This window comes from Fopius arisanus, unplaced genomic scaffold (genome assembly GCF_000806365.1).
Source record: "Fopius arisanus strain USDA-PBARC FA_bdor unplaced genomic scaffold, ASM80636v1 scaffold00005, whole genome shotgun sequence".
Classification (NCBI taxonomy): Eukaryota; Metazoa; Arthropoda; class Insecta; order Hymenoptera; family Braconidae; genus Fopius; species Fopius arisanus.
The window spans coordinates 443,634-471,223 of NW_011887744.1; the positions used below are offsets into that span (position 1 = coordinate 443,634).

Sequence of the window (27,590 nt, forward strand, 5' to 3'; positions counted from 1 at the left end):
TTTTACACTAAAGTTCACGAACTACGGAGGCGGTTCGGGTACACCTCCGGAATTTTTTTGATACCGTTTTTTTTTTTCAGTGATTTCCTCATTCCGGTGTATCCTCCAATCCTTGAGATTATTGATTGAGTTTCGCGATTGATTGAGTAATTAACTTGATCTTTTATTTATGCAGGCTTATTCATTAATTTTACCGAAAAATGGGGGTTATTATAGACGAATTGTGTAAGAGAATCATGGATGATGAGATAATTGAAGGAGATATGTGTCGGAGGAATTTTTACGATGTGAAAATCTATTCCGGAACCCGCTGGATGGGGCTAACGAACGTTGATGGAGGAACAATGACAATATCCGTGTTTCGATGGTTTCGACTCTCGAAAATATTCGCCTGGGGTATTTTAAAGGAGTCAAGGACACTGAGGCGTCGACGTGAATCCTGCTCGTATATCGGTCCATGGCCACCACACCGTATATTCGAGACAATGAATATGAGAACGGCACTTTTACCGATTGTTACATCTTCTATTGAATTTGAAAGAGAATAATCTTGGACCAATGGTGCACCAATGAGAGCAGTGGAGCAGTGACATAAACCAGTGAGAAATGTCAATGTGGGGTTGCGATCGTTGCGATGGACGAATTCATTAGCACAAATAACCAAGGCATGACAAAAGGTATGACAGGGAAGTTATGATGAAATTGAAGATGAAGTATGAGGGAGATTAATGGGAAATGTTATTGGCCAGGACAATTCGATCAGTGACACCCTCGCAGATCGAGAGTCAAAAGGTAATATTCCCATTGTTGTTTTTATTTCAGACTCTGGTATGGAATTCGAGTGGGTTCAACCTTGGATATGTACCCACGTACTCTGGATTACCCACTGTGATTCATAATCCATGACGTACTATGATGTCATCTCTGTCATGCGCCTTTTGGCATTCATCCATAAATAATGCAGCTGTCAGGTATCGGTAAGTCCAGTGATGATTTTTAATAGATCAGTCGGAGGTATTTTTATATCTTCCGCATAATTCCTGTCTTTTGTATCATCGATGCTACTCGTGGTGTCATTGATTTACTGATTTTGAGACAGATGGGAATTTTAATCGACTGCTTTTTCTCGTTTCCGTAAAATAATCGAAATTCTCGTCGTGTTTTTTTCGACAATCCGATAGATACTACTTCAGGGACTCCAGCGAATTGTCAACTTGGAGAACTCGCGTTGAATTCTTCGAGAATTTCTCGGGAATTTCACGAGAATTTCTTGGACGTGTCGAGAAATTCTTTTCATTCATCTTTTTCATATTCGTGGTTGTGGGACATGAACATTTTGTTTATCGATTAAATTAAAAGAGAGTACATTATGTTCGGAATATTTGGAAAATAAAATTAAATGGAATTCAAATTTCGAATGTTGGAAATCCTTGGATGAACCTTTATTAGAGTGACATTTGATTTTTCGGACGAAATCGGTTATGAAATTCCGAGTTTTATTGAAAATCCAATAGAACTCGTTAAATTCAAGGAGGACTGAAACTGAAATATCACAACTGTCTTGAATTCTGAATTGAGCATAAATATTCAGTACCGAATAGAACGAGACATTAGATTAATTCAGAGTTTCCAAATATTCCCCAATGCTTCCCGATTTTCCAAGAATGATCATAAAATCGTATTTCCATTAAATTTTTCTCGACTCCCCCAAAAATCTAAAATGAATACCATTAGAAAATTAAATAGTAATTCCACTAGACCATCAAGACTGGAATTGTAAATAATTTCCCCATGTAACATAATTCTCAATTCTAGAAACAATGCGACTCAAGCATGACAACATCTGCACCTTCAATATTAATGCCAAACCGATGTATCACATCCCAAAGTAATAATACAGAACTTAATTATTCCTAATGAAGCTATGTTTAAGCATGAGTATCTAAACAGTTGAGAGATAATTTACGTCTTGAAGTGTTGAGGGAAAATATTCCATTAGTCGATGATGAAGACTCGGGTCCACGTAAACACCGAGGATTCCTTGGACGATTGGCCTTAAATCGTATAAAATAAATGCGTATTATGCGTAAATTTCCTCGCCCCTGATCATCGGTTTGGCTCTGACTTTCTCCGTAAATTCCGATCTCCTCTCGTTATCATATTATATCTACCTTACGTGTGTTAGGGTTGATTGGTGCACAACTGCACACTCTCACCTTTGCCCAGTGAAAAAAAAAAAGAGCAAGTGATCCTGGTAGATTTTTCGTATGCAGTCAGCTGTTGTCTGCGCCCCGGGGGTTTATTATGCATCGATACCTCAATTTTATTTTATCTCTTTTTCGTGCATTCGATGGTTAATGCGCCTCATACTCTGGGCCACGCGCATTAAATCCCAAAAGCCACGTGCTTGTGTTTTTTCTTTTCGCCACTGTAAAGTATAGGATAGGATTCGGTGTGTAATGTATCGAGTGTTGTAACTGCTTTCCAGGTTTTTATTTACTTGGAGGGTATGTCTTCAGCTACCGGCACATCTCCGTTTGCATTTTTTTTCTGGAGGAAATCATGTCATTTGGAATTTCACTGGGAAAAGGATTTTTTTGATTCAGGAAATTTCTTCTGGCTCGGATTTTATGGGCAGGGAAATCTATGAGAATTCGTCGAGAGTTTCGACTAAACATTTCATTAAGCCTACGTGCCAACAGTTTTTGTGGTGTTTGTTGTGTCGAGTTATGAAATCGAAGGAAAGTTTTTTTCTCCATGTATCATTAATACGTTCGAGATGTATGTGACGTAAGTGTCTAGGCCAAGGAGCTTCGGTTTTTGGGGATAAATCAATCGATTATATGAATTACTGAGTGGAGATTTTGAATGCATCTGGATGAATCTGCGATTATTTATCGATTATACCTCCGGGGCTAGGTACCAATCACACTTTGCAATCATTCGGTTGATTATTATCGTGAAGAAAGGAGAATAAATTTCTTCTCTGACGTTCAGAATTACTTTTCGACGTACTTTATTTCGTAGGCTATAAATTTATCAGTGACTTTAATCATTTTCTCGGTGAGTTGAGAGGTATGTCTGTTCAACTGAGGAATGGTTATTTGAATTACTCCATAAACGGACAAATGAATTTACCAATTGTCCAACGGTGAAGCGTCATTGTTTAGTCGAAATTTTGACAAGTGACCGGAAGGAAAATTCGAGAGGAAATGATTGATGAAATATCAAGATTCCCCGAGATTCTATCACAACTTATTATATTTGTTACGAAACATGAATATTTAAAACCAGAATGAGAACAAGAACATATTCCCAACGAAATTCCATCTTTCAATAACTGAAATACAAGTAATAATTCCCCACAATTATCTTCTAGAGAATTTCTCCGCGTAAATTAATCATGGAAAATTGAAGCCACGGATGTTGGTAATTTAATAAAAATCCGAAATCGAGGAGATTCCCAAAATTCGTAATTGCCCCAGACGATTACTCACGTAGAAATCACGCGGAGCTACCTTGACAGAGATTTTGGTATTACAAATCCCAAGAATTTCTGGGTATCAATAAAAAGATGATTTTCGTTAGCACCATTGCGTGATAACCACATCCCCGCTGTATAATTTTATGGATTTAGAAATTCCCTACCATCCAGGAAGTGTAATTTCACAATGACAGGGATATTCGCTGAGTGACGATGAATTTATTAAATCAGCGATGAGATTGACACTTGGAGTGAGAAAAAAAAATATTTTGCTGGGCGTCAACATGTCGGAGAATACATAATAAATGCAGTCATCTCAAACAGCCTCGAACAGCCTTGCCTGGAGAATTATTTTAGGATAAATCCTCCAGTAACGGATTGTACACCGTACAATATTAAACATGCGGTTAAAGAGGAATGAATTTATGCAGTAAAATTGTTTTTTAAATCACGAATATACAACTCTCGAAATGTTATTGAGTCATTCTCCTCAGCGCTGGTACACCGCACTGGTATTTATCAGATTGGATTATTTAATACTGACTTCTTTTCACCGAGCAATTCTCCTCATTATTCTCCTCTTTGTTCTGGTGTACATTCGGATATAACTTGTACACACGGTGTTTTGAATTTTAGCGCCGGGTAGTCGATGATTTATAATCAGCAATAAACAATAACTCTTCTCCGTGCACTCGTTAAATCTCGAGGGTATGGCAGAAAGCCCGTGAATAATCGTGAATCGAATGACCATTAATCATTCACTTATGCTGCGAGTGAAGTTAACCGTCGTTTATGCTGAGGTAAGATATTCGGAAAATTAACAAAACGAGTCACGATCTGGCAATCAAATAATCATCAACAGCTGTGATAAAATCCACATCCGGATAATGATTTTGCCGTCAGATAAGGCGCCAATGATTTTCCATCTTGGAAATTCCCGTCGAAACAACGAGACGATAATTAAACGATCACTCTTCCCTCACACTGAAATAACTCAATGTTTACCTCGTAATGACAGGACAAAAAAATCACGAATTCATCACCATGACGAGACATGATATGAGTCTCAAGTCCGCGTTGTAGATTTGTGGGAATTTCTGTTATTTTTTTGGTAATTTTTTTTGCTCTTGAGATTGTAATCACTGGCGACGTAATACCGCGCCTTCAATTTATATTTCTGGTCATATGCCACGTGATTTTATAGAGGATATCGATTTCACTCCCTCGATACCTTCAAATTTTTATTTATTTCACTAAATTTTGAATTTATGCAGCCTCCCAACGATCCTGAAGACCGATAGCCTCGCAATTAATTTCGCAATTGCATGAGTGCATGAGTGCAGGAGTGCACACCTAGATCATGATTTTTACTGACAAAAATTTGTGATTAATTGAATTAAAATTAAATCGAATGAAACGCGATATAGGATATTCGCGGACATCTCCATTTGCGAATATATTGTTATCAGACATCATAATGGCTGTTAGATAATTATTTCGTGTTCATAAATTTTAATAGAATTCTCGAATCAAATGATTTTTCCTGGTAACGAGAAATCGTTTTTCTCAGCGAATATCCGGGAAGATAAAATTCGTCACCGAATATTTCCCAATCGATGACTAAGAATTCCAAACATCGATTTGCGGATGGAGATCCTTGAATGATCCTTCACTCCCTCATAAAATTCGCCGAGCATTTATTGCAATTTTTCTACCGCGTGGGTGTCTCGTAAGTGTCCCAAGGACCCTTTCCCTCTTATCAATGACGTTGAGATTCATTAGGCGAGTAACAACGCAAGTCCTGGACGGGAGAGAGAAAAATACAATTGCGATTGAATCAGTGACTCCATAACCCGCGAGGATATTTCAGTCATGCCAAAAAAAGTATTTGAAGAAAATTCCAGTACTCGTTCTTAGCTCTCTTCCCTGTCGAAGATTTTTCGATGAATTTTCCCACTCCCTGATGACATCCGTAATTACAATCTGTTCTAGATTACTCAGTATTTGTAATTGTCCTGTGACAGTTCAGCAGAGGCACGTGACAATAAAATATCTGGATGATAAATGGGACGAGTCTCAACAGCTGAAGACATCATTCGTCAAGTTAACATTCGATTATCCCGACAATGGTTGAGCGCAATCATTGTCATGTTAGATGTTATCTCATGAAAGGGATCGAGATCGTCTGAATATGATGAGTCGATTTATGTGGGATTTGACAGCTGAAGGCACGTTAGATTGGAACTTGTGAAATCCACGGAGTAAAAGTGTCTCGGGACCTCAAGCCCTAGTTGATTACATTTCCTTTTCAGATACCATCTACAAATATAAAATTAATCTGTCTATCAGTAGCTTCTCCCCAATTATCATAGAATTATCATATTACTGAGAATCACCTATTGCAATAGCTGGTTATAAATAAGAGATGAATTAATAAAATTTTTCTGGTACCATGACAGGATTATTACTTTTCAAATGTTGCTTCAGCAATCGACCTATCGAAAATATTCGTCACGAATCTAATCTATCGGAATTCATATCACCTGCGTCCCAGGCGGTTGGCAAATCGACGCAGGAATTTCTGAATGCACCGAGGAAAATTCTTTAGAATAATTTTAGTGCTGTACTGAATTATTACAGTGTAGGCAAATTACTATAATTATTATTACTTTTTCGATCCCCAAAAACGATTTTAAAAAATGGAAAAAAAAGTCGTTTTTTAGTCGTTTTTGTTAGCGATTATTGGTTTCGATAGTCAGTGATGTTTTTCAATCGATTATTGAAAAATAAACTCATTGGGAGTTAATGAGAGCGGCTCATAAAGAATCGCGTGGTGCGGTAGCGTGAACCCATTAAATGCTCCATCTCAATGTCGCTTGTTACGGCAAGTCTGTGTTGTCAGTAAATTTCTCCCCGGATCTGGTGGACTTTCACCGAATTTACTACACTTGATCGTGCAAAAAGATGAATATGAGCGGTTCGCGGTGTTCAATATCGTGTCTGGGTAATCACACTGGCCCACTCGAATAGTTGGTGCAAATCTCTCCCCAAATCCAGTCTACCCTAATGAATTTCATAATTCCCTCTCAAACCCACTGTTCATCTCAATTATAAACTGTCCACCAATTGGACAACCATTTTAATTACGACATCCAGGTAATTATCACGAAATTGAGTCGTTACGGTGCTGGATTATGATGGGTCATTTCTTGTTCTCCACAGAGTCTCTTACTCAATCTCCAGTTGCTGTACCTCAAAATATTTCATTGAGTTCATCCAGACTAGATCCCTGACTCCAATTAAACAATAGTATTTCAATTAACCAATTAAGTTAATTATTGCGAGTGCAATAGGGTTGAATATTGAATGGAACACATTTTTTTGGATATACTAATTGAAATTTTTGAGTTGGACTGATCATTTTGATTATTTTAAAAAAGAGACAATTTTTTTTCGAGTCCTTTCACATGAGGTCGGACTTAATACCCAAATTGGTGAACAAGTCATGCAGAATAATTGGTAATTGTTAAATTATCATCCGATTTTCTCTGTTACTTTTTAGATTTCTGCGCCTCGGGTCGGGATGAATGTAGTGTTGCGAAACTGATGAATTGAATAAAAGACTGAGGCTTTTCGGAGGAATAATAATCACGAGTCTATTCAAATAGTGAAAGATGTGGTGTCATCTCAATCTCCTTCGGCTATTGATAAATTCAAGAATTGAATAGTCACGTTATTATACGAAATTCTTCCGTGGGAAATAATCGCACGCAGCAATTAAGAGTCTCTAAGCATTAGTATGATAATACGATGTGCGTGGCTGAAGTCAGAGTCCTGGAAAAGCTTGGATATTTAATAAACCGCATCTTTAAAAAATTTATTATTATAATCGTCCTTGTTTCGCCTACATTCTTGATTTCTTCAGATATTACGGCTCTTCATTTACTCATTCAAGGCGACAGGGCAAATGTTGAAATTTTATTTTCATTATTACAAAAAATAATCTGTTATTTGAAATTCAGGCCTCGAATAGAAAAACAGCAAAATTGAGGATTTCTATTTCGGTTTTCTATGGGTGTCGATTTTTCATTTTGATTTCAATCGGATTTAAATCTTGAGGAATGACTGGTCCATCTTTTTCCGTCATTTCATCGATCAGGGGAATTAGTTAATGATTAATACGAAGGCTGTGAGATAAAAAGTCATATATTTTCTCCAAATGAGATTATAATTCTATTGAGGAATATAATGATTGATGACGAATTCTAACAATGTATTAACGAATATTCATGAGCCTCGATACCTGGGAATATGTGTAATATATTTAGTGATCACGGGGATTGAAATCAAAATATTTACATGAAGACCTTTGGTCAGTGCCGAAAGGCATTTGCAACACCAAAGCCGAAAGGTTAAAATTAGTGTATTCTTTATTTCCTTTCACGGGATTTTAATGACTGAAATTCGTGATGATTCTCATTAACGTCGACGATTGAACTTGATTCCAATTATTTAACGATTGGGTATTATTTATTTTCCGGTGGAGTCGTAAATTATGTGATGCCGATAAAATTATCGATCCCCACCGAGAGATTACTCAATCGAACTCTAAATTTCCTCACAATTATTCCCAGAGCATTCCAATTTTTACAGTTACGGAAAATTATTTCTTCTGAAATAATATTAATGAATTCTTCGATTAAATGTCGAGTGGTAATTTTATAAATAAAACGGCTGCATATGAGGCATATTAGGAGACTTCCTGGTGACATTTAAGCGTTAGATATGCGAATAATGAAACCCTGAAAATACCAGTGGATATCCGGGAAAAATAAAATAGAGAATTAAAAAAATAATAAATCCCAGGGGATGACGCGTTCTTGTACTTTAACATTCCATGACACTGCGGACTAGAATCCGAAGGGAAAAAATGGAGAGAAAATTGAACCAAGATGGTATATGGACGCAAGATTGATCGTAAATTCTAATTCATGGATGGAAAACGATCGTTTTCTGAGTTTACTCGTCTCGGTTATCGGTGATAATTTCACGCAGTCTATATTCTGTTACAAGGGAGACAGTTAAATTATGGATAATTATTGCAGTAATTGAAGCATAAATATGGAATTTACATGTCTGCTAAGTGTTTACATGGAAAGAAGGCTTTTCAATTAGGATATCTACGTATTGTTAAGGAGATATTACTCCGAAGGTCGAGAGTTGATTCATCGTAGGGCCAGAAGCCTATCTTTGGGGCGGAAAATGACAGCCTATCATTAATTCCATATATATTCCATTCATGGACGATAATAAAATTCTCAAAGACGTAACAAATGAGGAACGATTTTTTTCTAACAATTCAATTTTCAAAATAACGCGCAATTTCTACAGGTGATTCCATTCAACTCAAATGTTTAAAGTTAAAAAGAACGCCAAAATATTTTCGCCTCTCACTCACCCAATTATTCTTAACAATCGGACAATAGTGAATTCTAGATTTCCTCACAATATTAACGCATCGCGTACTCCATTGCGAAAATAGGATAATATCGCCAGAAACGAAACTCCTTCATCGGTCATTTCTCTTAAATCAAAAACAGTGAAAATAGAAATCAACTCGCGAATCCAAATTCATTGCGATTACAAAATTTTTTTTTTTACCTTAAATTTCAATCTATGTCCGTTCAATCCCAATTTCATGCGATCGACCCCAAGAAAGTCTCTCCATTCTATCTCCAAGGATAACCACCGGGGAATAAGAAAAAAAAAATTCAGAAGAAACGCCTTCTAAATTTAGACTCGTTCACACAGAAGAACAAAAAGATTGGGATGAAAACCGGTTGTTCAATCGAAAGTGTTTGGACCCCCAAAAACTTTTGAAGATTCCCACCGAACCAAAACATCATGCCATTGACTATCTCCCCATTTCGCACCCCCAAAATCCCAAAAACCCGTTAAAAAATCATGAATTAACCCAGACAAAAATGAATAATTTAATTTAATTTATTCATGTATTTAATTACAGGTACAATAAAATTCTGGGCCCTCACAGAACCCATGATTCCTTAAAACTATTTCATCTTTACAATAGCGAATATTCTAGGTCTCTAAGCCTCAGCAAGTTTGATAACCTCCTTCAGTTTTTCCTCGTGTTCTACTCCCTCAGTGATCATCGCCTCCTGCATCAGTCCCTTCATCCGACTGATGACTATTTGTTCCTTTGCATATTGATATCTGCAGACGCAGTAAAAAGTTATGGTGACACCTCCAAAGGAACCAACCATCCAATGACTAGCAAGTCGAGGTTTACTCGTGAACATGAAGGTAATTATTCCAACACCAACTCCACTGAGAATTCCATTGAAAAAACTTTGTTTAAAGCATGGAATTTTTGTCACGTCTCTGCCAAATATTATAAGAGATTGTTTATTCGCCTCATTCTGGGCGATCCTCTCCTCGATCTGTTGCTCCAGGTCTCCCATCCTCTAGATTCACTCTACACTTTTCACTTTTCTTTTAATTCTTTTGAAAGATTAAGAGAACATCGAGGTGTTTATTGTCTTTTGCATAACCTCAACTGAATGCCGGGTATTAAATAGAGATTTCGATTTTACCACTTGAGTAAAACCACATGGGGAACACTCCGTAGGCAAGGCAGAATGCGATATCAATGTTAAAAAAATTTATTTTCAACTTCAAGTTTAGGTTCTCCTATTTTCGAGGACTATCCATATTTTTTTTTTGTTAATTATCTAAAAGTCTCATATAATTTGCATTTCTTCGACTAACAGATTCGAATTGGAGAATAATGATTTAATTGAATAACAGGAATTACTCAAGTGCAAAGTGTAATGAAAAAAATAGTTGGACGTCTTCGAGGATTTTTATGTCATTTTTATTTAATTCACACAGGATTCAACCAATATATAAAAGTATATATTTAATATGAACATTCACGGCAATATGATAACTTCCAGAAGACTACGAACTTTAATTTTATGCGAAATAAAGTAAACTGGATTCCCAGATACTCCAAGCAATGATTTGTAATTTGTGTGGTCAATGGAATAATTTGATAATCTCCTCATTCCTGTAGTTTATAGATCCTGGTGCAGACGATATCGTCGACAGTCATAATCTGTAACAATTAAATTCAATGGCTGTGATTCACTTGATCGAGTCCTGATTGATGATTTCCTGTCGCCTCATGGCCCATTCACACGATCGAGTGGCTCTTGCTTTCAAATATACAGGTCAATTTGATGGATAACCATGGCGTGACCATGGTCCCACCGTTTTTATCCAATAAAACATACTCGACTTGACATTAGAGTTATCCAATAGAAATAATCCCAGGAGTTGCGTGCAAACTCCCCCACCCGCACTAGGATAAAATTCAATTTCAGGCCACGTACGTGCCTCAAAATGTACTGATAATTGGCGGTACTTTTGATCAATCAGTTGGTCATTGTTAGGGGAGTCATTCAGATGGTCGCGTTCGAAGAATCGAATTACTCACGAGACAGAGTCAATGCAACTGCGAAAACCTTTACATGTTCTCAAACAATTTTGTTTCAACGAAAAAAGAATTATTTAAAAAATGTCCACAAGTTGGACGTGAAATAAATGAAATGACAAATCCGAGGAACCAAGTGATTTCTTCTACTTCGTAAATAATTCCAAATGTGAGGACTATAAATATTGGTTTTGCATAATGAAAAAAATAGATTACTAACGGCCTTCATCTCGTTAGCAGTGAACTCCCGTTCAATGCTAGTGGTCTTGTCTCCTTTCTGAACATGAGACATCTTGTTTCCATCCAAGGTAATAACACTCTTGACCTTGCGACCATCCGGAGTCTCTTCATCAAACTCCTCACCGAGTTTGAATTTAATTTCGGAGGTCTTGAAGGTGCTGGTCGTCTTCAAGGTATAAATATCATCATTTTTGGTGAGCTCGACGACTGGACTCACCTGGGCTCCCATTTTTCGGATCACCAATCCCACACCTGCGATTAAACAGAGATTATAGATAAAAAATAATGAGATAGAAGGTCTTTGCACCCACCCAGTCCCTTCATGTAGTCATCAAACTTGTCACTCGACACCAGCTTGTATCTTTTGCCGAGTAAACCGAGCATGTTGAATATTGCGAGATCTCTCAAGTACCGTCACCACGACTGGCTAATCTATCCAGACTAAGTGCAGCCACAATTCTCATTGCGATTTATTATTTTGAATTAATCAGTCATGACGTATTGGTCGTTTATTTGTGTTGAAGATAGCAGACTACAGCTATTGAAGTTTGACCTACGGACTCGTACGGCAAATAAACCCGATATTTGCGTCTATCTCGTTGACATAACCGATCGCGTTATCGGTTTTATCATTCGAAAGGTGAAAATAAACTTTCTGATTATCACTCGGATATTAAACTTCTCTTGGATATTAAAAAATTTCAACGATAACCAAGTATTAAATTTATCAATTAAAAAGCTGTTCTTATAGTTAAAATTTCGTTATCCTTAATAACGATTTTATTTATCAATTCGCCTTTCCCCGACTTCAAATATTTAAAAAAAAACCAGAAATTAATGAAATTCAATACCTCAACAATTTCAATAATCAATTTTCTCTCCATTTTCTTACTAAGAATCAATAATTAATTTGTTCAGGTATAAATACAATTGTATATATAAAAAAATTATATATATAAAAAAATTGAGAACGAATATGCAATGATGAACAGAAATGAAAAAATTTTTTAACAATGTACTCTCTAAAAATGACGAAGAAAACAGTGAATCGTTAATTACCGACAGGTAAATACGCAAATGGATTCAAATGTCCCGAAGGTCACGAGACAACACGTAAAACTGGATCATGCATTTTTTCGATTATTATTTCTGGTAATCCGATGCGCATACCGCGATCGTTAGAGCAGTGCAATATTACACCAACCGGTAATTTTCGCACGATCGCGTGTTACCGGTCTGCACCTCAGACACACGAGCAAAACGTCGTCCTTCATTATACCACTAAATATAACGATCCGCGAACAAAGGGGAGGATAAATTGTAGGTTATGTGAGTTTATTTATCCGGAAGATGTGTTTTATCTCACCGGTGGATTGACAGATCACGTCAATTTTGACGCAAAACTGCGAATCGATGAATAATCGGTGACGTATAAAGACGATATGAAAAATTATGGATTGACTGGAGAAAATAAAAGATGCACCGGGTGGGTGGACCCTCGAGGGCGACGAAGACGTTGGCGTATCATTTCCCGTATGGGATGTAATTTATCAATCATCACGAATTGCCATGTCCGGGAGTGTAAGGCTATTTCTAGATTATTAATTTTCCCATGTGCATTCTATTTTCAATATCATCACAACCGAATTTATGATCTATGCCACGTGGCTGCACTCGATTAATACTGCAATTTGTTTCAACAGGTCATTAAAGTGTGATTAATTGCTGTGATGAAATTTATTTGGTACGTACCGAGGGCTTTCATCATTTCATCGAAATTCTCACTGCTCGAGAGCTTGTACTTCTTTCCGAGGAAATCCGCCATTATTGGTGATGTTGTTAATTGATGGAGTGCAGACGGCCTGGGGACCACGAGGATCTTCACTTTATTCGAGCCGGGCGGCAACTGAAGTCTCAACACCAAACCCACAAGTACAGACTGCCTGTAACTCTGTATGCGTTTATACAGACAGGATCACCTATGAGCCACACACAACCCAGCGTCACGGTGCAAGGGGCTTCACTCGGAAAAAAATATTACCCCAGCCTTCCTCCAATGTTGGTTTTTGCTAATCAACCACTTCTCAATTCTATTTTTCATATGACGATTCAAATCGCCACCGAAGCGCAATCATCTCATGAAATCGAAAAAGAATCACTCTGTGCTAGACTATAAACATTTTTTTTCAATCGCTAGACCAAAAAGGTTCAGTCGCTTTATTGTTATCAGATTTTTTCTGATAGATTTAGTTGAGGAAAAGGAGGGAGAGAAGAAGAGATATGAATACTTGAGGAATACAGGTGATTTCTACATTTATTGACATAAATCTTGGATGATTATTTAATGAGTATATTTGGAAATCTGTATTGGGTAATCATTTTTTTAAATTGCCTGTAGGTGTTGAATTCATTTTCAGTTAGTCTTTTTCAGTTTGGAGAGGAATTTATTTTTTTTTCTGAAAATCAAGTCTCGCTTTTGATTTTATTCGGAAAGGATGTCGCCCTCCTGGGCTTGGGAATGAATTTCCGCCCCTGAAAACCAGTGGTATGTCTCACTTGAACGTGAATTTTTTCAAAGCCATCTCTGTCATCATCCCACCAAGGTCGATGCTCTCCCAGCGACGGAGATGCAGAGATCGTATTCACCATTGGTAGACTGCCTTCCAATCACTATTTTTTTTTTGACTCCATAGGTCGAGGGACACATTCTGCGGGATGATAAACCCCTGGTACTCCAAGATGAATCCGGAAGCTGAAGATTTTTATCGCGTCTTGGAAATTGGAGAAATTATTACGTCAGACGACTCCCGGTATTTGTCGTTGTCCTCGGAGTGATCAATAAAAATGATGATTAATTTTTTTGGTTTTTCCATCGGGATTTTCTGACGGACTCGAACTACCGCGCCATGCACTGACGCAGATGTCTGAAATCAATATGAGTCCGCAGGATTTGTATCCCCTGACTTAACACTGCCGACATTTTGCAATTCAGGAGAAAAAAAAAGCTCGTTAAAAAGCTGTAAATAATCAAAGTAAAAAAATATGAGGCATGAATAAATGATAATTTATCGCGCGGAGATTGAATTTCCAAAAATATTTGAAAAGTCAATTTAAAATATTCCGGTGAAAAATCCGCGGAATGAATTGAGTTGATTTATCGCCTTATAAAAATCCGCGACAAAAAGTTGAGTTTCATTTGCTGCTGACAGTAACCGAAAAAAGAACATATTCTCGAGATTATTTTTTAACGACGAATAAATTGTTCCTGACACTTTTTATTACTTGCAAACATAATACTCTAATATTTCAACATCCACAATTTGAAAATCATCGGTTGTGGACCGCATGCTGTCCGTAGGCGTTATTTTATTGATCGTAACGAGGGTCCAAAGGCCCCAGCGCTCCTGCAACACCGTCAACTTTGTACCGCGCAATGCTGTAAAACCCGCCGTCTCGGTCGATCCATTAAATCCTAGACTTCCAATTGAGAATACAAAAAACATGTCCCAATCCGTACGATGAGTCCGAAGTATTCTTGCGGATCAGTAGAAGCAATTTGCCACGCAGGAAGTGGAATAATTGAGTGGCCGAGGGCTCACAATCCGCCTCTCACCACCACAATTTACCAAATCCTCTCCATCCTATTCGTCCTATTGCAAAAAGGACAAACATCGTGGCTATCATATCTATATCATATCATAACATCGATATCTCGAAACTCCATCACGCTTATCTCTCATTGGTTCAATCGTCTGAAGCGACCAGTTTTCATTCGAAATTCATTTAATTTTCAAATTTTCAATCATGATTTTTATAATTACACCGCGCTGTAATTTGCGTCCGCTCTCGTTGATAAATAAATGAGTAAAAAATTCCGTGACTGAGTCCGTAAAGTCGGGATTTACTGCCGCCTTCCAGACTTGGAACTGCACGACAAAAAATATTGTTCGATACATGGCCGTGAAGAACTTTTCCACCTCATATGATCGCAGAATCCAACTCCTGGGAGAAATAATGGGAAAGGTGGTCAGAGGAATATGGAATATGGAATATAAAAACGCAGAAGCTAGTGGGAATGTTGCTTGAGCCGACGGTTGGGTCTGGCAACGTTGCAACTTATTCCGCATCGCAGCCGCAGTGTAACCGTTCTGTAATAACGCCTTGTGTTAGTCCGCGCGAGTTTGTTCCGTCGTCCAGGTTCTCCGCAGCTTTCGTAAAATGTATCCGCGTAAAGGATTTCGAGGGAACTCGAGGGTTATCCAACTCTCACCGGCGCATTTGATTGACGTCGTCGAACTCATCGCCGAGGTGAAGAAGAAGCCAATAATTTACGACTGCAGACACGACGGATATGGAGATAGATTAGCAAAAACCAAGGCATGGAACGAAATCGGAGAGGCCATGATTGAGGATTGGGACAACATGAGCTCGGAAATGAAGGAAACCATGGGTAATGCGCTTGCGTAATACAGAACCCGACGCGGAATTATTTTTCTTTTTTGAAATATAATTTCACAAGTCGTTTAATTATTAGGCCTGGGCTCTTTTATGAAAATAATTTATAAATAATATCGATTCTATGATCGTCTCAAGTCCTTCACTGACTTGAAAAGCGCATCACAAAAAAGCGTTAAATCACATCGATAAATTTCTAATTCACGTAAAATGAAAGTCCTCACCGTTTGAATTCATTTTTTTTCTTTGGATTTCAATTTCCAATACAACGAGAATTTATTAACCAGAAATGCATAAAATGCCTCGTGATTGACGCAAATTATTTTCAATTCTCTCTCTTGAATTCAGGACTACCGATACTAAAAATTTTCTGTCAATATCCCGGACAGTAATGGAAATAATCACGACTTTATTATCCGAATTTAACGACACCCGAAGTTGCGTAAATATAATTCTGAATTTTACAATCAATTTGCATGACATTGAGCTATAAGTGATTAAAGAAAACAGCCAGTTACGAAATACGTGAATAGAAGCAAAATTATTAGCAAACCTTTCTCCAACGTTAATGAAAATCCCGATACATTGCAGAGAAAAGTTTGCGAGGAAAATGGCGACACATCCGGGATTATTTCACTAAAGAACTCAAAGCGCGAAAGATAACAGCAGAAGGGGGTATCAGGAAGAGGAAGCCCTACGCTTACTTCAAAAAATTATCATTCCTTTTGCCAGTGATCGAGGCTAAGAGGTAAGTGTCTCATCCTTCGATAAATTACCAAATTTCACCGATAAATTAATTATTTTTCCCAGAAGAGCCTCACTAGCCAAGAATTTGAGCGACTGCAAAACCGAAGAAGTAATGTGCGAGGAAGGAAGAGATTCATTAGATATAAATTACGGATGCAGTCCACATACAGCTGCATCCTTTCTGGACCCATCAAATGGGCCCATGGATTCTGATTCAAATATGATTGATCCACTCTGTGAGACGTCCCTGGGGCCCTTCGACAGCGTTCCCGACGTTTCCTCCCACAATGGCCAGAGACCTATGCTAGATGAGGAGGACTACGAGAAAATGTTTCTCCTCTCACTATTGCCCTCCCTTCGGCAAGTACCGGAGAACATGAAGCTGCAAGTTAAAATAAATATTCAACAGGTTATAGCCAATGCCCTGCGCACCAGCAACACGAGGTCATAGGTTGTTAATTCTTTACGACATTTTGATTACCACTGAGATTTTGATGTTACGTTTTTATCATTGAGAAAAAAAAATTAATCAACCGCTGATGCTGTTTGCCTCATAATTTTTATTTCGTAAAAATTGAACGATAAGTTCTTGCAGTGGAATGTTTTTTCTTTTCAATTACAAAAACCATTTGATAATTCAGTGCTCATAAATATCTTGCTCGTCGATAAATCTTCGAGAATTATATAAATAAGTAATAAAATTATTGAAATGCCGTGATGTTTGGGGTCTGCAGTTTTTTTTAGTACTCGAGGGGCAGCACTTGCTTGTGAGATGAATTAATTAATCGTTGGTAAGGCAGGAAGTCTTGACGTTTGTACCATCAGACGAAATCTGGGGAGTGATTACATTCATTGGCAGATTGCGCTGTTCGAAAATGAAAGATAACAATTCAGTATTGAAGAGATAAAATTATTCGAGTTATTATTTATCATTCTGGTCAATATCTCCGGATATGAGGGAGATGGTGAATTTTTCGTAGATATATTTTTTGTAACTCTTAATGAGTTCCGCAAAAAAGATTATTACGAAAATATCGATATAGGCACTGCATTCCGAGATATTTACGGATAAATTATCAACGGTGAGATTAAATTTATTTTATCGCTTCGCAACTGAATTAAAATTCAGGATATAATCCCGTAATTCCTGGGAATGCAACTGGACATTATCAGTACGAGGTCTACAAGGTACCATAGAAAATTCATGGAATTATAAATATTCAACAACCAAAATTGATCTAAATATCTAGTCGCTACATATCAGCGGTCGAAATTCAAAATGGAGATTAAGAAATGTAGATTCTCTTTAGCAAAACTCTGTAATAATATCTTCAGATACTGGAATAAATAATTCACAATTGGGCAGAGCCTCGCCAGGCGGAATCGAAGCCGCAGGCTCCGTCGGAATCGGAATCGTGTTCTCGTGGTGCTATTGGTGTACTCGGAGAAACAGCAGTGGTTGAAGAAGGCCGTTTTGCCATCCTGGATGAATTGTCTACGATTTTGGCCTGGGGAAGAGGTGTGCTGGGTTGACTAGCAGCTTGATGACGAGATGGGGTGAAGTCCTGGGCTCGTCTACTCCTTCGCTTCTTGATTGGGGCGTACTTTGGGGGTGGCATCATTTTATTCTCCTAAAAACAAAAAATTCATTCTCCGAATTCTGCATCTCCACCCTATCTCCTCAAAAAAAAAAAATTCTCCATACACATTCGCGAATTCTTTTCCATTCAATTTTTTGAATTAATTTTCTGTAGACTTGAATTGATTTGATATTCACCTGAATATTATCGGCAGATCCCCAACTCTTATGGATCTTTTCATTATTTCCACTACTGGCCACACCCAGGAATTGGCTGAAGGCCTCCGTCGTACGTTTCACGCGGACGTTCAATGAGCCAATTCGTAGGAAACCAAGATCTTTCTCGGTGTGCTTTTTCCTTGCTTTTATTTCTGGAAGATGTAAATCAAGACAATAATAATTACAAAGCCTCAATGACCAAAATATTAAACGTTCACACGAATCGGATTAATGTTAGATTCTCTTTCAAGAGGAACACATTCAACAATGAACGAGAGAAAGTCAATCTTCAAACAAAGATCACATATTTGTTAATGAAGCATGAGATAATAAAGCAAAAATCTCGACGATTCCTGGATGATACTTGACGTACACCTATAAATATTAATGTCATTACTGCCAATGGGAGTTGAATCGTTGAATACAATGAGAGGCTGTCTAACCAGGAGCAACTAGTGAAAGAGAATTAAAAAGAATATAAATAAATAATCAACTGTTGACTCTGTTAATTGATGCGAGCGATAAGGAACTAATTACGTTGAATTGAGGGCCCCATCCCCTGGGGGGCTATAAGGGGAGCAATTAAATGCACACTGAGTTAAATAAATCACGCGTGTGCCGTAGTTGGTGAGCATTAAATGCCAAACGAGAGACGTAGGGCTGTGCATTATGTGCAAGGAGATGCGGAAGAATTTTTTAATAGCATTAAATGTTTTTTTTTTCTCCTTCCCCATTTTTTTTTTCTCAATCACTCAAAGCCCAGTGCGTACAACGCGTGCCCACAGGATTTAGCGGTGTTGTAATAATTGCACATGCCACCTCCGTGACGAGCAACAAAAGGGATACTTTTGCGGCTTAATAATTAATAGGGCGTTATCTGCGTAAATTTTCTGCTGCCCCTGTGCGCGTTCTTTGATGAGTAATGTTGAGGGCTCAAGATCCCCGAGTTGCCACGGCAAAGGAAAAAAAAAATTTCTTTCCGAAACACTGATACGATGATGCGATAATTAAACGCAACGAGGCAACCCCTGTTGAATATATTTATTGTATTTATGTGTTTCGTATGCACTTGGCGCCTTTCATATACAAGAGGGAGATATTCCTGGGGTTAAAAGAACACGTGCATTCACGGTAATAAAGTATTGCTGCATTAAGTGAAAAATAATTAGGAATAGCGATAATTTGATGGGATTTTTTATACTCCCGTTGGCCTTTTTGTTAGACAAGCACCAATTAAGTTATTCAATGGTTTGGATTTAATAGTACTCGTGTTTGGATAATACCCCATTGTTGTTACCACATGTGTTTTAAAAAGGTTCGTCATACATTACTTCTCAAGATGCTCTTGCTATTTGCTGTGATTAAAGCGTACTTAAATAAAATTAACAGCAGTGTGCGTCTCAACTTGCCTCAACGATACGGCAGCGGTAATCCCTACAACAGAAGAATTAAAATCGAAGGGCCCAAAGTTGAAAATTATTACAGTAAAACATGATAAATCCCACCCATTCACCACTCGTCATACACCATTATCATTCACATGGATAAATAGGAGAAGGAATTGAATACTAAAAAAAAAAAGGTGCCATCTGGAACGCGCAGAGAATTGAAGCTCCAGACATAAATCGGGTAAATTGTCAGTAGACACCCTCTCATCAATCTTCACGTTGTCTCCTCTATGCATATGCATCTGTGTAATATGGTAATTCATGTGCCACACTCTCAGCATCAAATCCTTAATCAAGTCCTCAATTAAGTCCCTAATCAGGTCCTTAATCACAGAACTTTCCAGTGCAATTAATACTGAGGATTTTCTACGTTAACCTACTGCTACTTGAAGGGATACGCATGAAAAAATATATCCAAAAATTATATTAACTATTATTATTAATATTGTTATTATTTTGCATTATCTTGCATTTGTGGAGTATTTGAACCGGTGGGTATATAATTGACATATTATTGACATATATTTCTGGATAGATATTTTTTTTCCGCGTGGGTAAAGCTGTTTGACTTGAAGACTATCGTTCAATCATAACACAATCTTGTTGGATTGTAATTCTTTTTTTGGGAGACCATGAAAAATGAATATACTCACTTCGGAAGGTATCTTGGCTGACCGCAGCCTCCTGCGAGGCCAGATACTGCCTGGCCTTCTTCCCACTGTGGTCCCGAATCTCCTGGTTGGCTCCTGCATCGGGAAATGAGATTGTGATGTTCATTAGAGATCGATTGGTCCCCGAGAATTGATAGGTTTGTTTCTTTGATAAATGCTAGAGAGTTCCGGATAGAATGACTGCTTTTCCATTTAAGGGAAGATGATGGTGATTAATGTCTGGGCTCTTTCAAGTCAGTAGTAAAGTGGTAAAGTCTATTCCAAGAGGTTCAACTCCAAGAGGATTGATTGGTATCACCAGGTCTCATGAGAACGACTTGATAAAATTGAGTTATGATATTGTCAAGTTGATTATTAAATCCTAATTTCGTTGGATGAATGAAGTGTTGTTTTAGTTTTGGCTCGTTGAAGAAAATAGCCGGTTTGTTGCTGTTAAAAAATAATTGAATATCGTATTGAAATAGTTATAAATTATGGTGTGTCTGTCATAATAGTTGACAAGTAGACTGCAGTGTCGGCATTTTACTTTGAGAATATTCTGTTAGCAAGAGCCCCACCCATGATCCTTGCAATGTCGTACCGTCTAGTCTCGACCCGATGGTACATAAAATTTACAATTTTCCATTTTTAACGCAATCACATATGATTAACGACTGGTACCAGACATAATTGCATTAGATGTCACATACGCACCGTAAACCTGGACGAGTAAATTGAAAATATTCTCGTGGTCGAACTGCATTGCGATGTGGAGTGCCGTGTATCCCTGGAAAATAAGAGAAAGATAATAACAACAATGATAATAAAAAAAAATCAACAGCCATGAGTTACAAGAGTGGAGGGATACAAGACAAGAGATGGAGGGAAATAAAGTGCGGCCCCTTTCTGTCTGCATTTTACAGTCCCCTGCGTGTCTGACTTGTGTCTCAGTTGTATGCGTAAGAGGTGAGAGACAATGAGGAATTAATAATTTAATCGTTTTATGAATATTACCTGGAGCGTGCGAAATCAGCGTTTCCGCGTGATACCGCGAGTCCTTTTTATTCAAGCCAATGCGAGAAAATGAGGTGCGCGGGAATGGGATTGCTTTTTATTTCTCCCTATGTATCGAGGTTTTGTAATTGCATGTACACGCTATACTGACGACATATGTATTGGTAATGTATATCGTGGCGGAACCTGTCTGTTTCTTTTCCCTCTCTCGGACAAATTCATTGTAATTGTGGCGTCCACAGCTCTCATTGTCTTCATCGTGAATGTGGGCGCTTTGAATTAATCGCCGCACCAAGAGACTTGGACATCAGTGCCGGCTCCATCGATTCCCAGGATTTCTAACGCCGAGAGCTTTCAAGTTTTTACCATTCAACCAGACAAATCACTTGTTCCTCAATTATCAACAGTTTGGCATTCGCCAGCATTGAATTTCGTGGTGCAATTGCATCAGGAATAAATGCTAAATAATCATCATTCAAATTGGTGCAATTTAATTTTTTAAAAACTTGAATAACTTTTTAATAACGATAAAGTCATGTGGATTTTCCCTAAAATTCTTCATTGACAAATGACTTCATTTTCTTTTATTATTCCATCAATTCTCTATTTTCCGTTTATTATGAATTTTCGTTTTCATTTCCATTAAAATTGAATGAAAACTTATATAATTGAAAATTCCGATGACGTACCCCTGACATCTCAACAAGTTTAAAAAAAATCGAAGATTTTTCCGGAAAATTCTAATTCTTCCCTTCGGCGAAAACCAATTTATTGAATTTTCAATTGCAGTCATGAGTCTCCGATATAAATAATAATATCAATAATTGTGCAATAAATTGGGAATAGAGCAACATAAAAATGAGAAAAAAGTAATCTCCCCCGGAATAGCAATATGCACCCCTCGTAGGGGTTGCGTGGCGTATCCCTTCACTCCATTTTAAAGTCCACTGTTATAGAGCCGTGTAATATACGAGGCAGTCTTTTTTCCACCTACTGTGTAACTCATCCCTTTTTTTTCAACTCCTCGCGGAGTCCTTTACTTTTAGCAACACGTGTGCATTTGAGCCACCGGCAAAGTGTCGAGGCAGTCACATTCGTCTCCCTCACCCTGGGTGCTCTCCACCCCGGCAAATATATAACAGTGTATGTAACTTTTTATACTTTTGACAATATTTTAAAGTAACACGGTATCCGAGACAATATCGCGACTTTGTCTCGTCTACTTTTATTTTCAATTCACCCCCTCAACATTTTTTTATACTCTTTTCATTTTACTTTCAATCCGTCACACGTAGAAGGGATTGGGATGTCTGTTCGTCGTACAGTTTGAAAACAAGACATCTGCTGGCCACCAATATCCAACGTGTTATATGCCGAGATCTTCAATTTTAATATCTCCTCACATATTTTTGTCCTAAAGTCGGGGAGAGAGAATCATAACTCTTCCAACTTATCCCCTTTTTCGAAATATCTAAATTTTTCCAGGGAGAAAACATAATTCCCCGATTGACACTCCACTCGAGATTAATTCCGGCGATTTCATGAATTTATATATATATTTATATATTTAATTCCATCGTACATGAGGCGCGATATTCATCCGGTTAGAATTATATATTAAAACTCCTGAATTCAAATTGTCAGGATCATACTCACAATAGATTACACACGGAGAGAAATATTTACTCTCGATAAATCGATAAAGTGATAATTCAGATAAAAATTTCGTGACAGTTCCGTAAAATTTCCAACAATTACATTTAGCTCCAAAATTACGGGAAAGACAGGTAATTTTTATTGAATATTTCTCTCCGTGTAAAATAATATATTTATGATAAAAAATGTTGATTTTCCGGGAAATTTGTCTTATCATATTTAAAATCCTGGAAAAATCGGATCAATGGATTTTTTCTCGCGAGTTGTAGACTTTTGATCATTGTTTATTTTTCTTTATAAATAATTTAATTATTAAAGATTGGATTGCCGTGGCTGTCGCTCGGTGAGGCGCCACCCGGGCGCGGCTTAGGGTCTCCCGCGAGACGTCCAAGTATTTTTTACCCCTCATTGTTTATTTTTCATTCCCCTCCATCCCCCCCGAAAAAGGATTAAACAGGAGTCGATGCTGTACCCGATAAGCCAGTGGAGTACTCCGTGTATATCGGTGACAGATTAAGGCCCCGGGATCCTGAAAATTCAACTGCCCCCATAAAGTGGCCCATCAACGACGGAACCTGCGGGTCGCAGAGATTAATAAAAATGTCTTCAATAAATTTCTTTTTTCTGTCACCGAGGAACAACATTATTCGTTATACAGATCACATTGAGATAATAATCGTTGGCCATTTGAAAGTCGGGATGGAGGGATTTGGGGTTGAGAGCAAGAAAGGCCAAATGAACCCAGTGCATCGTCTCCGAGTAAAAGGAGAAAATAAAAAAAAGAAAGAGAAACAATTGAGGTAAACGCGTAAGCGAAGGAAGGGAGAGCTTTCTTCCGATAATTGGGTACATGGAATGCGACTCCTTTTTCTTCGGTTCGTTTCCAAGACTCTCCCCCAAGTTACTCTCCGTCTTAATCCCGTTCCTCCTCTTCATACCGCGTCGTTATACATTTTCGCTTGCAGTTTGTCGGTTATGCGCACACGGGGTCTTGAGCTATTGGGTGGGGACCCTGGTGTAACGAGATAATTAATGTCTCTGAGTGGAATTAGCGATTTACATGTGGATGACGTGGGTGCGAGGAGTTGGTGCACTCCGGTCTCTATCTTTTGGGGGGTCGACCAGGAGACGAGCGACGGAGGTGGCGTGGTGACGACAGCCAGGTCTCAGGGCTTACACCATTCAAACAAATGAGCCGACCCTCACTCCGAAGGACAGATCCCTAACTACGGGCTGGACAACTCCCTGACAAATCCCTGTCCCGGAGTTTACCCTGCGGGATTTTAATTCGGTACTCTCTTACACGTGCGCGGGAAAAATTCATCCTCTGGTATCCTCCTAGTCTAAAAAGGACAAACATCGAGACTATCGATATCTCGAAACTGTCGCGCTTATTCCTCATTGGCTCAATCGCCCGAGGCGGCTAATTTGAATTCCAAACTCATAGAACTTTGAATTTTTCAATAAAAATTTTTGTAATTAATTCCATTTAATTTCTTGAATATTAAAAAATAAAAAATTCTCTAAATTTCAATAATCTCTAATTAGAAAATTCGGGGAGATGAACGAAAAATTTAGTCGGAGAATAGCGCAGGGGAATTGTAATTTTTTTGAGAAGTGAGATTTTTTTTTTTTTTTAGATTTCCGGATTTACTTTTGGTGTCGATGGGTTTTTAGGGGGCGGGCAAGCCCATAGTGAACCCATTGGCAATTTCAATGTTTGTCGCAAGCCGCTAACGAGCACACAGTGTGCATCCTTCTCTTTCTCTGTGCGCTTTGGCTTATATAAGTCTTATAAAGAGTAAAGCGGCGGACCACACGCATCCGATCCTATCTGCCGTCTTCGCCTTCCTCTTTCCCGTCCACAGTGCCACTGCACTGAGCTATACTCCCTTTTGTCTCAACTGATGTCGAAATATTGGTGCAACTTACCCCGTTCTGTCAGTCACCGAGAACAGGAAACAAAAAAATTCTCATTACTTGAAAGATCATGGAAATTATTTTTTATTTCACTACTATAGAAAATTGGGATGAAATTAAATTGAATCAATAAAAAACCTTGAAATATTTCAAAATCTGGAATTTATCTGATTTTAGAGAAGACAGTCAATTTTTTTACTCAACGAAATGATAATCTCCACACGACGAGAAAAAATTGGTAAACAATTCAGTTATTAATTTTTAATAATTGAAAGATTATTTAAAAAACGAACCGTTGTGTCATTGACGCTTTTGATGTACTCCTTGTAAGTTCCAGCGATGAGTTTAACAATGTTTTCATCCCCGTGCTTGGCTCCCCAGTGAAGTGCAGTCTGTAAACAAAAAGAAAAATGTTTAAAAAAATTGAAACAAATGCAGAGTGAATTAAATTCGGGGAAGGAAGGAGAACATGAACGAATAAGTCAACCGAGGATTCAGAGACGAGACACGAACAGCTGTTACTCGATGTGTGCCCCTGTGTCGCCAGTATTTTGAGAATAAGTCGACCCTGCAGGAAATACTCGGCGAATTAAACGAGGTGCCACGTTAACTCGGACGGCTGAATGAATTGCTACTACGTACTGCACTCGGGTTAATACTTTCAATTGTTTTGTGGATTTTTTACCCACGAGAATATATAAAAAGGGGAGTGATTCGCGGGAAAAACAAAGATATTAATAATAAATATACTCTTCTAAAAGCAGAATGTAATATTCTTTCTTCATTTTTGTTTAAATCTTAAACATGGAATTTTTTATTTAATTCTAATGAATTGAATCAATTGTGATGATAAAAAATGGATAAATAAATGAAAAACAAAGAATTATATCAATGCATTAATTTGAAATAATGAATTTTTGGTTGATAGCTTGTGATATTGAGAGAAATTTTGGGGTAAATAGTGTCTGGACACTCGCAAATGAGAATTTAAAGTTCAGTGGATGAAACATATTGTACGAAAAGAGCGGGGACTAGAAAGGGTAGAAAGCCAGTTTTATCCCAGTGACTTTATCATCTCTTTTTACCGTGAGCTTCTCATTCTATCACACTGAAAACCATGGGTGACTACTTGCCGGTGAAGGCTCATTAGCGGCATAGGGGAAAAACTCATCCTAACGAAGTAGACGTACCTAATGACGAGAGACAAACGTGTGCGTTGGCTTGGTACATATGAACTCTATTTCTCCTACCCGTACTTTCGTACACCAGGTATTACGATGTTTTATATTCATCAAGTGAATTAACGAGCGAAGATACTCGATCTGCGTTGGAAAATTAAATCAACACTTTTGTCATCTCATTGGAATTTTTTTTTTCACATGTTTGTCTCTATTGAAAATGTTCGCGTTTCTTCGTGCGCTCGTTTTTTTTACTAGATTTTTGGATTTTTTCTTTAAACAAGATGGATTTCTCTATTTCATTACGCTTTCTTTTTCGTGTTTAATTAGACTCTCCTGCAGACATGGACCCCATCGTCTAGCTCAGGCACTAATCAAGGTTTATGAAGGACAGACATCCCGTGGACTTCAGTTTTTCCTTAATTTGGGAATGCGCGTTAGCAGTGGTATTCAGGATGGAAGAATGGCATGTCGTAGTACTACCCTGACACTCGTGATATATATCTTTCTCTTGACTTTTTTTTTTCCCTTTTTTTTTATTCACGCATCGTACCTTTTCGCGTTTGCGGGGCGGTGGACCAAGCAGAAGCCCTGAAGAAATTCCGATGGTCAACACCTCGCAAAATGCCTTTGTCCCTCTGGAGATAAATAGAACCCAAGAGTTTCATCAGCGATGAACAACCAGAAACTAAACGAATCCCTCAAATTCCACGATCAATAATCATCAATAACAACAAATAAATCATTCGTCCACAATTTTCGATTGCAAAATTGCAATATTTCTTTCATTAAAAAACAAAATGAAAATCTTTCTCAATTTTAGAATAAAAATAAAATAAATATATATAAATATATAATAATATATAATAATATACATTTACATAGAAACATAAAATATTACATATATATTATATATATATATATATATATATATCGAATAAACCGACTTCAAAAAACGTTAGATTGAACTTTTTTTGAAAGGGATTTTCCAAATGAAAATTTTTTTAGCAGCGAAGAGGTTTCCCTTTCACATTGTGAAATCTTCTTAACTGATTAAACTTTCGGGGCCACATAGAGGCGAATTGCTACCGAGAGAAAACGTTAGTGTCGGCATGGGATAGGTAGCTCCGGCGTACCTCCTGATGTATGCAAGCGATACAGATATCTCCGCGAAGGAATTTGCGTTGAATTAGCGTATAATCGTCGGGCCCGATCTGCCTTCATACGGAATCCCGCGGGCCGCTTACACGTGTCCAAGGGCTGTATTCTCTGCGCGAACACAATATTTAGTGGCGGTCCCAGAAGTTGCCGCCGTCAGGCTCCCGTGGGACCACGTGCAACATATTCCAGTCTTCACATTCGGAAAACAAACTCTCAACGTTGAAGAACCAGTCCCTCATTTTCACCCATCGGATATTAAATTACCCAAAACAATTTTTTCAATCGGAGGGATTCTGGGGATTTCTGTGAAAAAAATTACTAGA

At 37.9% G+C, this 27,590-nt stretch overlaps 4 protein-coding genes across 9 annotated transcripts in view; 1 reads left to right on the forward strand and 3 right to left on the reverse strand.

The window, feature by feature from the left end:
- Positions 1-9,469: 9,469 nt before the first annotated feature.
- On the reverse strand, positions 9,470-10,088 carry l(3)87Df (lethal (3) 87Df). Its single transcript, XM_011315670.1, has one exon. The coding sequence runs from the start codon at positions 9,964-9,966 to the stop codon at positions 9,592-9,594; it is 375 nt and encodes a 124-aa protein (XP_011313972.1). The 5' UTR covers positions 9,967-10,088; the 3' UTR covers positions 9,470-9,591.
- A 269-nt stretch (positions 10,089-10,357) lies between these two features.
- fabp (fatty acid binding protein) lies at positions 10,358-13,162 on the reverse strand. 2 transcript variants are annotated; one of them, XM_011315677.1, is made up of 3 exons: positions 12,993-13,162; positions 11,221-11,492; positions 10,358-10,622 (listed from the first exon to the last, which is right to left on the reverse strand). In XM_011315677.1, exons 1-3 carry the CDS (start codon positions 13,063-13,065, stop codon positions 10,569-10,571), a joined length of 399 nt encoding a protein of 132 aa, XP_011313979.1. In that variant the 5' UTR covers positions 13,066-13,162; the 3' UTR covers positions 10,358-10,568. The 2 variants fall into 2 exon arrangements, with proteins under 2 accessions (XP_011313979.1, XP_011313978.1); XM_011315676.1 differs by lacking the exon at positions 12,993-13,162 and adding an exon at positions 11,552-11,704.
- Positions 13,163-13,216: 54 nt separating this feature from the next.
- On the forward strand, positions 13,217-16,980 carry LOC105273311 (uncharacterized). 3 transcript variants are annotated; one of them, XM_011315674.1, is made up of 5 exons: positions 13,253-13,541; positions 13,672-13,785; positions 13,934-15,690; positions 16,287-16,443; positions 16,506-16,980. In XM_011315674.1, the coding sequence occupies exons 3-5, from the start codon at positions 15,459-15,461 to the stop codon at positions 16,891-16,893; spliced, it is 777 nt and encodes a 258-aa protein (XP_011313976.1). In that variant the 5' UTR covers positions 13,253-13,541; positions 13,672-13,785; positions 13,934-15,458; the 3' UTR covers positions 16,894-16,980. The 3 variants fall into 3 exon arrangements, with proteins under 3 accessions (XP_011313977.1, XP_011313976.1, XP_011313975.1); XM_011315675.1 differs by lacking the exon at positions 13,672-13,785 and having other exon boundaries at positions 13,217-13,298; XM_011315673.1 differs by having other exon boundaries at positions 13,253-13,785.
- Positions 16,981-17,079: 99 nt separating this feature from the next.
- sowah (sosondowah) overlaps positions 17,080-27,590 on the reverse strand; it is a 62,382-nt gene continuing 51,871 nt past the window's right edge. For 2 of the 3 annotated variants that reach the window (XM_011315672.1, XM_011315671.1), the window contains 6 exons: positions 25,222-25,320; positions 24,941-24,946; positions 21,053-21,125; positions 20,342-20,434; positions 18,220-18,392; positions 17,080-18,073 (listed from right to left, as the gene is read on the reverse strand). In XM_011315672.1, the coding sequence (XP_011313974.1) occupies positions 17,795-18,073; positions 18,220-18,392; positions 20,342-20,434; positions 21,053-21,125; positions 24,941-24,946; positions 25,222-25,320 (723 nt within the window). In that variant the 3' untranslated portion in view covers positions 17,080-17,794. Of the gene's footprint in view, positions 18,074-18,219; positions 18,393-19,649; positions 19,675-20,341; positions 20,435-21,052; positions 21,126-24,940; positions 24,947-25,221; positions 25,321-27,590 lie in introns of all 3 variants that reach the window. The other variant, XR_892893.1, reaches the window with a different exon arrangement.

Coding starts and splice junctions, on each gene's coding strand:
- fabp (XM_011315677.1), bottom strand. CDS start 13,065: ATGGCGGATTTCCTCGGAAAGAAGTACAAGCTCTCGAGCAGTGAGAAT. Junction 11,493..12,992: donor TGAAATGATGAAAGCCCTCG/GTACGTACCAAA, acceptor GTTTAATCGCAG/GTGTGGGATTGGTGATCCGA. Junction 10,623..11,220: donor CTGCTAACGAGATGAAGGCC/GTTAGTAATCTA, acceptor TAATTGTTACAG/ATTATGACTGTCGACGATAT.
- LOC105273311 (XM_011315675.1), top strand. CDS start 15,459: ATGTATCCGCGTAAAGGATTTCGAGGGAACTCGAGGGTTATCCAACTC. Junction 15,691..16,286: donor GGAAATGAAGGAAACCATGG/GTAATGCGCTTG, acceptor GATACATTGCAG/AGAAAAGTTTGCGAGGAAAA. Junction 16,444..16,505: donor CCAGTGATCGAGGCTAAGAG/GTAAGTGTCTCA, acceptor TATTTTTCCCAG/AAGAGCCTCACTAGCCAAGA.